This window comes from Labrus bergylta, chromosome 3, assembly GCF_963930695.1.
Source record: "Labrus bergylta chromosome 3, fLabBer1.1, whole genome shotgun sequence".
In the NCBI taxonomy this organism is placed as follows: domain Eukaryota; kingdom Metazoa; phylum Chordata; class Actinopteri; order Labriformes; family Labridae; genus Labrus; species Labrus bergylta.
The window spans coordinates 18,056,322-18,072,048 of NC_089197.1; the positions used below are offsets into that span (position 1 = coordinate 18,056,322).

A 15,727-nucleotide genomic window follows, 5' to 3' on the forward strand; every position below is an offset into this window, starting at 1 on the left:
AGTGACTGACTTAAACACCAACTCTATTATATAGAGTATAAAGATCATATAAAGATATTTATATGATCATAGTAGAAAAAGACACAATTCACCACATAGCTTAATAGGGTTGTTTCTAAGACAAGTCCCTCATACTCTTCAGATCATTAGTCTTAGTCTTACATTCTTTTTTCACATTTTCAATGGAAAAAGACAAAAAAAAAAAGGTCTGGTCTGTTAATCTTTTGTTTAGTCTTTCATACAAACATGTCCTTTTTAGCTTCTGAATATAACGCTCTGCATGTGTAAAAACAGGACACAGGAAGAAATCATCCAGTACTGTATGGTCGAGCTAGTAGTTACACATGTAGTACTGTGGCTCTGACTGGACAGAAACTTTTGTAAATCCTAAACCACAACACTTAACTTGAAATTGGACCCTATAAAGCGCCAATGAATAAGTTATTGGAAATAGAAATATTTAAAGCTGCGGAAAAAAATAAGAATTCAAGTCAGGCCTTGTATTGATTTTGTTTTCCAAAAGCTTCTAAAGACTATTTTCTAAAGGTTGACCAATGGAAGCACAACATACTCTAATGTCTAAGTAAAACACATCAACAATCTAAATGATTTCACTATTTTGATCAATGTGGACAGGCGCTGAAAGTACAATTATTCTTGGTAGAAGGTCTGCTGGACATTCAAAATTACTGATAATTGGGAGTTTGGAAACCTGGACAATACCACAACAATTCAGGCACAGAGACAGAGAAATGAGTGGTGATTTTAACCAACTCCTCATTTAAAAAAAGAAGTGAATACATTTTGGCAAGCTATCTTTTTTAGTAGCTGTCTTTGTAAAAAGTTTCTTTGAGCAGGACTTTGTCCAATTACAACACTTTTGGTGTCTTCAGAATGACTCAGAGGTAGAGCCTCAGTTAGTGTGAACCGTTGTCTTTGGAGTCTTTTATCTCTGCACACTAAAGAGCGACTCCCGGGACCTTCTAAGGAGAATAGTGCTGAGCGCTGCTCGAACGTATACAGAGATTAATTTCATATTCCCGTTGAGGTTTCTGTTTCACTCAAAAATTATTACTGTGACCTTGACAAGCGCTAACGTTTAGCCTCAACTTAGATGGGCGCTTTAATCATCAGAGTGCAGATGCAGACAGGGCTTTGTATCATTCTTAAAGTTGTTCATGGTAAAGCCGGTGTTTTCAGAAGCTTAACTCTGCACACAGGACGTGACTTTCAATGAGTCAAGGAGATCAATTGTTGTGAAAAATGAGTGAGGGAAGATTATTGCTGTTGTAACCCTGCATTCACTGAGCAAGTTGTAATAGCCTGACAAGCCTTTTGTACTTAAAAATGTTTAAATAGAATTAACATCAACTTTTTCTTAATGTCTTTATTAACACTTATTTTCCTTGGCTTGCTATATCTCCCCATTCAGCAGAAGAAGTCAGTAGGATGGTTAATCCACTTTGTTTTTCCTGACTGTAATGTCTTCATTACTTTAGTAAATCTTAGTACAAACATTCATGGTCACCAAAGGATGGCTCCAGATAACTCAGGGGATCCCCTGACTTTTCAAGAAGTGCCACATGCAGGCCAAAGCGCTGACTTAGCGTGTGAAATATCTAATCAAATATTTAATGAGTTGCCACACCTTTTTGAAGAGACCTTTGCATCACCATACGATGAGCCTTTCACACTGTGGAACTTCCTTTAGCCTACTTTTGCTTTGCTGTGTTGAGTTGAAAAAACAAAAACAAAAACAACGGTTTTGAGTGATTTTCTTAAGAATCGGTTCAGACATATATGTGCTCTATGGGATTTTAAACAAGTTTGGTGATCCCTAAAGTTTGGATCTAAGGCCAATCTCTTGTCATGTTGATTTAGTTATGATTATCTACATGCAAAACATCATTCCCATCAGTCTCATCTTTACTGTTTTCTTGCTACACACTACAGGAAGATGGTGAAAATCATTGTCCATATACCTAAACACCAGCATTTGAATATTGAGCGGCTTTATATTTGTAAATGTTTTTGCATTTAAGGCAAACAAGTTAGGTTGATTACATTTATTCTATCATTCTTAACCTTTGATAATGCAGGATTGAATCCAAAAGCTTTGCTCTGATGACAGTTAATCCCTGTGTGCAGTTTTCTCACGGTTCTGAGGTTTTTAGGTTCTTGTGAATTCCTGAGTTCTGAGGTTCTTGTGCATCCCTGAGTTATCTCACAGTTCTGAGGTTCTTGTATGACTATGTGAACTTTTAGTGACATCCCTTTTCCACAGACCTAACACACACATTCATACTATATCTAAGCACATATACAATCACTTACTAACACTAAAGGGTAGCTAAGAGTTGTTCTGGTGCCAACAAGTGTAGCTCAGGTCAAGTGCTGCCATTGACCCGTTCAGTGTAAAAATACAGAGACATTATGGGTAATCAGGTAGATTTTGCAGAGTATTCACAGCGTTGATCCAACAGTAAGGTTAGAAACCTGCATTTATTCATGACTGCACTGTATCATCTCTATTATTCATATATTTCATTTTTCATTTTCAGACAGAAAGAGAATAGTCAGCGTCATGAACACCAAGCTGAGCCTCCCCGCAGCCCCACAGGTACTTTTAACATGTATTGATGTGTGTTTTCAGATATTAATGGCAAGCTGAAGACACAGCACAATGGGACACGCACACACAGGCACACACACCACCACCCGGAGAGAGCAGCCTGTGCCTTCTCACTCTCTTGTTTTCTGTGTTCAAGCCTTTTTTTTTCCATCTGAGAATGAAGTAAACAGTCCCATCAATATAGTGTTTCCCGCTGTCTAGCCACCCACTGCTCCCAGATTATCAGACAGGACTACAGCACAGGTTTCACAATAAATCCTCTCATCCCTTCCCTCCCTGGCTTTCCTCTCCACTCATCTTCTTTTTCCATCACGCTGACTTTCCTCCACACTCTTCTGCAACTTACTCTCCTACCAAGGTGAATTTAAGTTTCACTTGATAACAGTTGAACTATTTTAGCAGTCATTTTAAAGCAAGTAAAAGGGGATTACTTATACAATATGGAGAAATTATATAAAAAAAGTGTATATATAACTGCAATATTAATATGACTTCTACATGATATAGGTTTATATTCATCATCTGCAGCGTTATCAGTCATAGGTGTCTGCCAATTTGACCTGAAATCTAAATTTGGCAGACATGCAGGAACATAAGCCTGGAGTGTTGAATTTATCCTCCATGAGCCGAGAACTGGTATCAGGTGTGAGGATAAGTGACCAGAAATAAGCTTGAAAAATGTGCGCAGGAGTCTCAAATTTATGAAAATGTAATGTGATGTACTGCTGCAATGACTGGGGGAATCTGCTGTTTGGTAAAAAAAAAAAAAAGGGGGGAATCTAGGACAGTTAAAGGGGAGGAGAAACACCATCAGATGACAGAAAAACAAAACTGAAGAAAAGGGTACAAATAAATGAGATTTGTGTCAAATCTCAAATGGTTACAAGACTGGAAGCTACTCAAATAGGGGTATTTGAACAAGGTTGTTCTCTACTGTGCTGAAAAAAAAGAAGAAGAAACAAGACCGATATTTTTCACCTTTTGTACACTTCAGAGCAAAAAAGGTTGTGACAAACAACATCAGATGCCTTCCTGAGGTGTTAAAGCCTGCGGAGAGGATTGTTGTCCTCTTTATCTTCGATGTCTTTATCCCCATGTCTGCTCATGGAGGGTCAGCTGGCAACACAATCCAATATTTCAGAGCGTTCAGCACACAACAGAGGGTTAATTTTGGTGCACGTTGAGATGACAAGACACGCTGTGGCTAATCCTTGAAATATGAAAAATCACATGAGTAGGAGAGGCTTGCTGGTGGAAGAGGGAGGAGGAGGAGATGTTATTAATCTCTCCCTTTGTTTATACGGTGTGGTGCTAAAAATCTCAAAATCAATATCTTCATCAATTTACTAATTATAAAAAGCCCCTGACATAATTCGCTAAATGCTTTTGTATCTTTTTCTCCTGCATGATCAGAGGCTTCAGATTCTATCTGTGTTCTCATCTTTTTTCTTTGTAGTTGAGTCCAGTTTTCTTATACTGACCTACATTTTTAATCTTAACTCAAAGATAATTAGTAAAAAAAAACTGTGAAAGTTCACATTTGATTGATGGAACCAAACATGATTAAAGCTTGTTTGATTCATCCTCAGAATAGCCTTTATTGCTTTTCTTCAAATCCTCATTTCAGCTCTAATTCTAAGATTTTATCCAAACAACAGCAGCATTACCATCTTTTACCATCTATTATTTTGTGATAAAAGTTCAATTTTGTGCTCTGACCTACTTATCACTAGCATGGCTGCCACCAACACTGCTCTGTGTCCACTGACCCATTTGCAAGACTCGTAGACCTGCATTATTTCATATTTTCAGATCACATTAAGTCATGCTTGAATATATTCCTGATAGTTCTGCTCTGCTGCACAGATATCACCATCTATCCATCTCCCACCCGCTTTCTCATCTCCTGGTTCCCTGATCTAAGAGGGAAGGGGGGATTGGTCCCACCAAGCATCACTTCCAGCCTGAGGTCTGACAAACCCCCCCCCCCCCCGCTGCATTTAGGCTCCTGCTACCACTTCACGTCTCCTTTGAAAAAGTGATCTCTGATCTCAACAGGAACAACCTGAATAAATTAGATTAAATAAAAATAAAAGAAGAAACTTGTATTTCTGACACAGACAGATACAGTATTCATGCTTCTCAGTTATGTTGAGGAAATTTGTAAGAACTTGACTTTACACAAGAAATGATTCTGGAGACTTCAGATGACTTAAGTTGAAAAAGTTGATATATTATGAATACTCATAAGGACATATGAATTAACAGCACACATGTGAGCCTGTGTCTTGCTAAGCCCAATCTGTCAGACTGTCGCTGGAGGCTTTCAAGACAATATGTCAGGGTCATATTACCCAACTTAAACTAGGATGTGATGTCTTAGACAATCGTCAGCAGACACTGAGTCTATCAAACATTGTAGATCTAAGTAAGAACACCTGGCCACAGCTTTCTCTATCAGCAGGCCTTGAACGAAATACTATCTGTACATCTAACTAGACGCAGAATTCCATCACAAGTTAGTCAGAGAAGCGGCAGCTCAAACAGGTGAGACACTTTCTATGTTCATGGTTTTGGATGAGAGTTTGAACATGATGTGCCACCAAAACAAACATTATGAGAAATGACTCTCTTACAAATGGTGGAAAGCTTGTGGAATTTAGTTATTTTTCTACAATGATTATTTTAACCAACATTTTAGGAAAGGTGCACGTAAGCACAGTGTGCTCATAAAGCATCAGTGCAACAAAAAGAAACGCTCACAGAAGATTATGAATATTAGACAGAACATGAAGTGGACCGGAAAATAAACGGGTTATTTCATCTGACTGAATGTTTCTTCTTCATTGTGCAAGGTTAATATCTCCTTTTTTATTTATTTTTTTAAGTGTAACGCTAGCTACATGCTAGCATATGAGCATTATAAACCTGTCATGCTGTGTGCAGAAACCAGTTTCTTTTCTCAGAGTGCAGATCAGCGCGGTGACAGGCTGAACATCCTCCGCATTGGCTCACTAGATTCCTCTTTTCCGTTAGTCAAGTGGTGGGTCAAAAGGGATAAAACCCTTTCCTTTCTCTTCTCTGATGCATGCTAATACGCAGTCTTTCAGTATTGAGGTGGCAAAGCCCTCAGGGAGGGTTTTGCACTGAACTATTTCTTGTCTGTAGAAAGATCAGGGAGGGTAATCTCTGTCTCTGCTATCCAGGACTGTTCTGCTGTGTAATTCACTCTTTATCCTAATTCCAGAGAGAGAAAGACAGCAGCGAGACAGAGGCAGAGAGATAAAGGGAGAATTTATCCGAATAAAATGCATTTGCAAAAGAAACATGAATGCAAAAGGGGTTAGGGTACTGGTGAGGGACACTTAACAGAGATAGTTAGAATGAAATTCATATTCAAAAAGAGTCCTTTAATGAAATGTAATCCTACAAAGCTGTGCACAACCAGTATTTTTCGTTTACTCGTTTTGAAAATGTTCAGATCATTGTGAATTACAGGCATCAAATGAACCCTTCAGAGTCAATAAACAGTGCAGACCAAGGTCATATCAATATCACAGGAACCAAGGGAGTGTGTTTGTGTATTGAACCGGCTCTGTTGGTTTCAAGATGAAGTGTAAACACGCAGAGAGTGGGAGGGAAAACATCAGCATCTGCTCTTATTCGTTGAAGAATAAAGTATAACCAAACAAAACTTTTAATGGATCCGATGATGATGATAATGATACGCGAGATTCACTTTGAAACTTATTTATGTCTTATTATGCCGCACTGGGTTAAATCCATTTAATTGCTCAACCCTTGTGGGAGTGAAAATTGAAAACCAAGGTTTAATTTCATAGGTCTCTATTTTCAAGGGATTTTTTTTTCACTGTCTCCAAAGCCCTCGCACTATTACTTGTCATGTAAAAAGCAATTACAATCAGCGCTTGGATGAAATGTGTCATCAGAGAATCCATTAACAATGTCCTCAGACCTTAATATTTACAGTCACCATCCTACTTTCAGAGGCACCGCTGAGTTTTACGAGTTTTGAAGGACAGTTAAAAGGCATCAGTCTCATTGTTGGAGCTGTTCTTTTTTTTCTGAAGCTTTTTGTTGGTTTAATGTCACAGTTTTTAAAAAGGGTTTTGTTGCAGTGCTCTTGTATTACATTAAATTATACAAGTGATCCTGTTGCTTCTGACACTTAGTAAAGCTCTTCCGCTCTCACATTACACTGCTTTAATTGAACTAGCTTTACTGCTATGACTAAGTGGGTGCAACGTAAAAAAAAAAAAAAACGTCTCTAAAACATGAGTGAAGCGAAAACAACATTAGGCCTTAACTGACAGTTTTCTCTTGTTAAAGACATGATAACAACGCAAATAAAATGTAATATGCCTTGGCTCACTAGGCCTACATTATGGGTTGCCATTTGTGGGAAATGTTCTTGTGTTAGTTCTTGCTCAGGAGTTTGATGAAAACTCATTTCACTCTCATGTATAATAAACCTAGCAGCCAGTTAGCTCACAATCCTCATAAGCTGTTAAATTCTCCTTTATCATGTCCCCTCCATCCTAAGTGACTTCAAGGTGATAACAGACTCTCAAAAATATTCATCCCTGTTCCCTGTAAGTTCACGTCCTTATGCTAAGCTAAGCTAATAATCAACTGGCTGCAGAAGCCTGTGTAGGCCCATTAACTCTTTCTATTTTAATGTGCCGGTCCAACCTTGTATGGTTGTCTTAATACCGTGTAAAAGCCTAACTGTATCACAGTTACTCACAAACAATCGAGACAGACGTGCTCCCTTTGAATTGAAGTTTGCATGATTCTTTGAAAATGTAAAGTTGCCATGAACTCACTCAGCTTACTGCGCCTTTTTAGACCAATTTTTTGAAATTTTTGTATTTTCAAGTTCTGTCAAACTGACACCGTTAAAGGTTTTCTGAATAAATAACACCTTGTGTTTGTAGTGAACCAACAGAAATAGTGCTTTCATCTGCTGTTCCTCAGATGATTAATGGAAGTTTAATTGTCCATATGAGATAGTGACACAGGCAATATGTTTCCCCTTGAAGTGTTAAATATATATATATATATATATATATATATATATATTAATTTAACCTATAAAATCTTACCTCCCATGCCACCCAACTCCATTTTTAGATATGAGGCTTACCGTGTATGAGGTTATGGTCAGGACTTGCACAGATAGCCAGTTGGAGGTAAGGATAAGGTTGGATGCAGGTTAAGTGGAAGGTAAATATAATCGACAGGGAAACAGACTTCAACACAACACCTGCAACTTTCTCAGCTCCTAGAAGAGGCATGACTCACATTTGAAAGCTTTTTCCACTGAATACATCAGAATCAGGAACAAAACCCTCACTGTGTTTAATGTATTTTGCGACTGTAGAATGTTAACTCCTCGTCAAGGTGTCAGAAAAACATGAGCTTGCTGTCATAAATTACAAAACTTTCTTCAACACATTTTGGCCAATTCATCCCTGGAATGTTTCTATATCCTATTTCAAAATGTTTAATAATAATAAAAGAAAGAGGCATCTAAAAACATTATTTTAGAATTACCTCTTTTTGCTCTTTTATTATTTTAACACTCTTTGGACCTCTAAGATTTCCTTTGTGGGACAGTTCCTAACCCTCAGGGTATAGTCTTGAATGTAAGCCATGTTAAAACATAAAGATAATCATTCAGCTCCTCAAACAAAAAAAACTAATTTAGATCATGACTCACTGTCAGTTGAGAGTAGAGAGTGAGAGAGTAATATGAAATGATAATCACTACTGGCTGATGGTAACAGGACTCCAGGCTTCCATTGGTTAAAACAGCTACAAAAACAACCAATCACTGAAATGAGTTCTTATCCTCATTTCAGTGTTCAAATTCTCTTAATGCTAAAATATTTTTTATAAAGCAGGACAAATGGTTTCACTTATTTATTTATTTAAAATCAGATCATGCAGCTGCAGTTCAGTCACACTGTACTCCTCCAGCTCTACAGTGGAGATGAATTCATTCTTTGAACAGTCACAGGGGGTTCAATCTTAAGCAAATCAAAATGATCAAGTGTATCAACATAGAAAAAGCTCAGCTTTGTCTTTGGGATCTATAAACTCTTGGAATTACATCTCAAGCTCGGTCCTTTCCATAATTGAAGCCCATAAATAATGGTTCAGACAGAAGGAATCATAATGAATAATTCTGCTTCAGATGTGAAGCTGTTTCGTCTCGTCCCCATTGCTGTCATGTGAGAATGAATAAATGGATGTTTGGGGGAGCTACAGAGATGTATTGGGTTTTTTCTGTCAGTGCAAGACATTCTGCTGCCTCCCCTGACTGACAACATGTCACTGAGCCACGTTTGACAACTGATAGATTATAGGTAGCAAATAAATACATTTCATTTCAACTGTGCTCTACACTCTACACACTGTTTCTCTTTCACTTAATCCTCACCTGGTGATGTGATGTATTTACTTTATTTCCTGAGTATCTTTCATCTATTGCAAAATATTGTGATCTATAAATGTAACCCAATGAAGCAGAGTGTTAATATAATGTGATATGTTATACATTGTGTTATTCATCTGATTTGTTATGGCACATTCACATCATTAAAGTATTATATTGCGAATACAATAATCCAGGAGCTGATATCTCTCCAAAAATAACTCCACTGATTTTGTTGTTACTTTCTTAAAGTTCAAAGTAATCTGTGAAAGAATATCTCTCTGTGAGGATCATGTAAGAAGAGAAATGACAGAAACAAAGCAGGTGAGAAAGGTGGAGGATTAATGAGAATATGCAAATCCATAATAAAAAACAGACTTTAAAGAGACTTTATCAAAGGATCAGTGCAGTCTATCAGTTTTACTTACCCTTTTGGTTTTAACAGGGAAGCAGTGGTCTGTTATCCAAACAGTTTTAGCTCAGCTTTCCTCCTGACTTTAGTAAAATGTATTATTAATTAAACAGATCCTCCTCTATAATCAATTGTTTAAATGGACGGACTGGAGAGATTACATTTATTGAAGAACCTTTTTTGTGACCTAGCATTGCAAATAAATCAACCAAATTGTTTCTAAAGGGTTAAAAAAAATAAAAATAAAAGTTCTTCCTGAAAATGAGTAATTTTTCCATAGACTGTAAATACTAATGGACGATGGGCGAAATATTAATCTGTTACTTGAAGGGGCTCTGGAGGCTCATCGGCAGCAGCTGCCATGCTGAAAATCTTGTTTTAGCCTAACTTTCTCTCAACCTAATGACAAGATGAGAGCTTGAGATGAGGCATGTTTAGCGTTACACTGTGCCAGCCTGTCAATCAGGTCAGCTACGCGCCTAACTGCGTGACACACATTGCTCATAAAGGACAATAACCAGTAACCAATAATCAGACTTATTTTGTTTTTTTGTATCAGGTTGTAAACATGTTAATTTCTTATTTAAAAACATGCATTTTGAATGTGGTGTGTATGTGTCTTCCAGGGCTCTTGGAGTGGCTCTGTGGCTCTTAGACCCTCCAGAATGTCAGAAATTAAATGGAGACCGGACAGCACTGACAAAGTGAGAAAAATAGTCAACCAAATATTTTTTTTTAATAAATGTTTATTATTACCTTTGTATTATTTTCTGTATACAAGAATGTGTAACAAAAGCCAAATAAGCAATCCAGTTACATCTTTTAAAAATGGTAAGGCATGTCTGCTTGTACAACCATCAACTTCCCCCAAAAACACTTCAAACAGCGTGCACCGACAGCTCCACAAATCCTAATGTGCTCCTTTGTTATCTGTTTGCAAATCACAACAGTACCACACTCACAGCATATGTTTTTAGCAAAAAAGTGCAGCAAACGATTAACATCAAAATGGGAAAGACCTTGCATAACTCATTTTGTTCTATAACATTCTGCAAAAAACAAAAATCCTCAGTCAACCTACATTTTTACTCTTCGTTTCTGTTTGTTTCAGATGTGAAGGAGAATGAACAAGACAAAAAAAAAAAATGTCTCAGAGACAAATGAAGTTAAGCATTGAAGAGGCTCAGACAGTGATACTGTGTGTCTGACCGGGATAACACAGCTCGTCAGGAGAGAGAGAAAGGAATACACCTGGCAAACATTCCTCTGGTCGTAATGAGAGAGGACTCTTGTTTGAACTGAATCGAGATCTTTGGAAAAACTTGACCTATTTCTGTACCAGTCTTTTCTTTATTCACTTTTTTGACTACGTTTTGGGAGCAGCAGTTAAGACCTGCTTTATCCTCACTCATCCTAAACTCTTGTTTTAGATGTGCTTAGAGGTGCACTGATCCTTTATATGGCAGCAGTTTTTAAACTTTTAAATATAGAGTGGTGAAGCCTCAGTGAGCAGGGCAGCGGTGCTAACATTTAAACAATGCCAGTATCTGAAGCACCACGGTTAACTTTCTGCCCTATTATCGAACACACACTGCAGTGATTGTTCTACCTCACTTCCCTCACTCGTAAATATCTGCCTCCACATTGTTTTTCATTCCCAAATCACTGACTTTATATGGATGCCTTTAACTATAGACACACACACACACATATATATATATATATATATATATATATATTTTACCCACTAATTTATACTTCCAATGGCTCTCTTCTGCTCTTATTGTACATTTATTTCATTCATAGAATTACCAAGCAGCACATTACCTGAATCCAACTTGTTTACTGCCCAATCAAATCCAGTCTTAAGGAGCAAAACAACACTGTGCTTACTGGCTAAATAAAAGGGCTCAGAAAAACACAGGTAACTGCATGGACTGTAAAACATTTTTATTCTGCTATACAAATGGACTGAATACCTCCGTCGGAAGAATCTGAATGGTCTAGAATAACTGTAGCTGCACGTCAGGCCTGACACTTATAGTTAGTGTGTTATCAAATATTTAGCTCATCATTAAAAGTTACTGCTGAAGACTTTCCTGTCGAACTATCATACATCTATTTCTCTGACACACTGAAACCAGTTGAAAAGTTAATATTGGGAACTGTTGGATGGAGGGATCTCTGTGCTCAAATAAAGACATCATGATCTGATAGTTAACACAACAATAATCTAAAGAAATATGAAGCTATTTTGGATTTTTTAGAGGGCATAAACAGTGTAAACCTGTGTTCAGCTGTCTGTTGCATAAACACAGGTGTTGATATTTAAAGGGCTCAACAGGCTCGCTCAAACTTTGACCGCAGCATGCATTGATATCTGCATGTACTTCTTTAGCCAATCGGAATGCTTCACCATCCCAGATCTTTACAATGCTCATTGCTTTCTCACCCAGAGTCCACTTTACAGTGACTGAAATGGCAACAGAGACCAATAACGTATATAAATATATCCTTTTTACAATATTTAATTTTATATACCGGTAATTCTCATGTTATCTCATTATGCAATAATCAACTTTTGGCAACTTTTCATCACATGTAACAGAAATTTTAACCACATTTCCAGAAAATGTGTATTAATACATCTCCATTTGAGTGTGGGTACATTGAGATAATCAGTTAGTGTAAAATTTGGTTTACGAAAAAACCCTTTTAATTCCTATTTTTACATCTGTAAAGTGGGATGCGTCCTATACCGGTGAAACCAATGTACTAATATAATATGCTGAGATGCGCTGTCATGACAACAACTGCAACCGAAACCATCACCCACTGCACGCAACCTGACGCGTTTGAATCCCATCATTGTGTAATGCAAGCAGTCACTTCTCTTTGCAAAGAGTTCTGGGATTCTTGCTCCTTTTTATTCTTTTTCCCATCATTACTGTAGGTCATAATCATGCAAGTTGAACAACTAAACTTTGGGATGGACCTTGATATTGAGAAGTTCAGCACTTTCTTTTCCAAAGTTTTGTTCAGAGGTCATTTGCAGCCAATAATTAAGGTTTACGCATCATATATTTTATTGTGTCATGCTAGTTTTTGGTGGGAGGCTGCAGTTCAGTCCCTTTCTGCTGAAGTGGTTTCAGCAGGGAGTGAGGCAACTGAGGTCAAATGTGTTCCCATTTGTTCTAAAGTGGGAGCTTCCTGTGGTACTTTTAAGTCTCCCTTGTGAGTCATATAAACTCACTGAGGAAAGGTTTTCCTCAAGATTAATCCTGTGACGACATCCATAATGCTGGGGCAAACTTAAGCAACGTGTAGTGTTCTGTCTAAATATACCCTCACCTATTATTATAGCCTAAGCTCATCAGATATTTTTCCATTTTGGGGCTTTGCAGCTTGATCTATTCTCACTCATCGCAGATGCTGGGACAGAAAGGGAATATTTTCTGTCCCATGCTTGCTTTGGTATGCTACATGAAAAGCACATTCTCTTTGAGATGCTCACAGCAGCTGTTAATTTATTACACTAGTGGGTAAGGGAGAGCCCCCTGTTGAGACAAGAGACTCTTTATATGCTATATGAAAGCAATTCAGGTACTTGTGAGCTGATGAAATTTCATCCTCCAGGCACATCCCAGCTCAAGGATGACTGCTTCCACTGCCCTTTTTTCTGGTGAAACTGTGACCATTTGCCCTACAGTTATTTGTTTCTACAGTACACTGTAACATCTCGGAGACATTTTTCTGAGCCACAAGAGGTCACAGCCATCAAGTTGCGTTGGTAGAGCGCTAGCTATTTCTCCCACGGCTTCTGCATCCTGCTGGAGAAAGAAGCCTTTTGGAAATGGAATACAGAAGGACATGAATAGTCACCTCAGTTCTACAAGAACAGTAGAAATCTCTGACCTTGAAATGCTGTTGCTTTCATGAGTTGCTGACTTTGTAGGAAAACACAACAACAAATATCACCTATAGCCTGTAGGGGTGGTGGGTCTGTTCAAATTAGCAAGTTTCATTGGGTTGCCAGATGATATTTGAGTGGGTAGAACCACAAATAGTGTTACAGAGGTGTCTCCCTGAAGGCTCACAAGACTAGGGTTACATGGTGTCTATGAAGTGATATAAACAAACAAAGACAAAAACAAACAAACAATGAATGCATGGGGGCCAAGAAAATAAATGAAACATAAAACATTAAGCTAATATCACTTATATGATCTGAGTCCTCTGAGGAATACAAATGAAATATATGAACTGTTAAAATTAATTTTATGAACCCAAAATAGAGAGTAAATCAGGTAGCTAATTATCATGAGCAGGCTTTGTTGTATAATGGCTTAGGGTCATTGCAGAAGCTCTTGTATTATAATTTTACAGGTGATCCAATATCTTCTAAAAACAAATAAGACATAACCAAAATGTAGTCGTTAACTAAACCAATAAGATCACATTAGGCCTACAGTATACCTCCCAGTGAAATACATACTGCAACTGTTAAGTACAATACAATCAGTTCAATGATCTGAAAATATAGATCTTCTCTCTCTATGGGTTGGATGTTTCTGGTGTAGCTTTATAAACTTATGACGCCGACAAAAATAATCTGTGCAAAGTCGTTTCTCTCGGTGCGTTACAGGAGCACTTACTCAGAGAAAATCAAATGTGCAACTATAAAGTGGCTGTAAGAACTGCTGCTTCCTGAAGCCACACTGATACAACCAAAGGGAAAACCAGGTGAACTGCTAGCGCTGTACAATCGTGTGCTGACCAATCCCAAACTGTGTAGCCTGCATTAAAAAAAAAATGAAATAAAAACACTTTTTTTTTCCCAGTTAACATCATTTCCATGCATGCACACAGTAAGACTGTCTCCTTCTCTCATAGGGGGACAAGACGAAAAGGGTAAAATAATTTTCACAACTTCATCATACAAAGGAAAAGTAGATTCCCCTTTGTCTGAAACTTCGAATCAGATGGTTTTCACTGTCTAAAAGAGAAGCATTTTCTCCACATCCCACTTTAATTTAATTAGAAAAAAAAACACATTTTCTTTTTTTTCAGAGACATGAAAGCTGGTTCAGTGATGGCACCGAGCATTCTTTGGGGGGCGAGCAGGATGCAGCACTGCACTCACTTCCAGTCCGACCATCTCACACAATAAGCTGTTCTCCACAGGTTTCCAGGAGGTTCTACATGTCCAGTGAGGGAACAGCTGTACAACTCGCTGTTAAACATACTGTATGCAACAGTATTAAAGTCAATCTTCTGGCCACACCCGTGTATTATCTCCATTGAGTCTGCATTGCCCAGAGCGTGAGAGCAAACATCACCAGCAGTAGGGAGGGTTCGCGTGATAGCGACTTTCCTGCGGCTGCTGCTGCTGCTCTTTCATCGCTTCTGTCAGCTCCAATCACCGGAGCTTCTGTTCCAACAAAAACTAACTCTGTTGTGCAGCCGTCAGTGCAGCCGCTGCCACTGCCAGAACTACTTCCTTCATCACCTGCAGCAAGAAAACACAAGTCATAGTTTGTTAGCTTACTGCTGGGGGAACAAAAACAAACAAAAACATAATTACAGTTATTTGCTAGCATATATTACATTTTTACCTAGATCCTATAGCAAAAAATACTTAAAATAATGTATGTCAGCTAGCTCCTATAGCAACAAAAACACGAATTGAACTTGGTTAGCTAGCCGATTTAACAACACAAACACAAGTTACACTTTGTTAGCTAGCTCCTTTAGCAATATAAAACCAAATCAAACTTCGTTCGCTAGCTAATTCAGCAGCAAAAACAGACAAAATTCAGGTTGGTTAGCTAGCTTTGTAGATAATTAGACAAAAAAAATTAAACCCCTTTTCAGGCCAATTATATATTGTTAGCATCTGCCTCAGTATTAAGCAAACCATATTTTTGGAATGGTTTCAATGGTTTTTTTAAGGGCGGAGGTAGGTTTTTCAGTCTGCCTCTGTGAGTAATTGACCTACTGTATGAAACAGTTTTAGTTGCTCCAGCAAAGGGGTTCTGATGTTGGGGGCAAATACAACTCATGCCACAAAAACAAACATGACAGCAATACAAATTGAGTTGAGGCATAACATTTAGTGTCAGTAATTATTCAGCCCGAGAATCCTCTGAGTTGTCGGCTAAATGGGATCCACCGAATCAAGAAAGAAGAACAGTTTCTGTCTTGGCAGCGTTCGAGTTGTACA

The 15,727-nt window shown here is 38.0% G+C and overlaps 1 protein-coding gene across 2 annotated transcripts in view; it reads right to left on the bottom strand.

The window, feature by feature from the left end:
• Nucleotides 1-10,230: 10,230 nt before the first annotated feature.
• The window catches only part of gpc6a (glypican 6a), a 140,715-nt gene continuing 135,218 nt past the window's right edge, over nucleotides 10,231-15,727 (bottom strand). For both annotated transcript variants that reach the window (XM_020635908.3, XM_020635907.3), the window contains one exon: nucleotides 10,231-15,013. In XM_020635908.3, coding sequence (XP_020491564.1) covers nucleotides 14,796-15,013 — 218 coding nt within the window. In that variant the 3' untranslated portion in view covers nucleotides 10,231-14,795. The remainder of the gene's footprint in view (nucleotides 15,014-15,727) is intronic.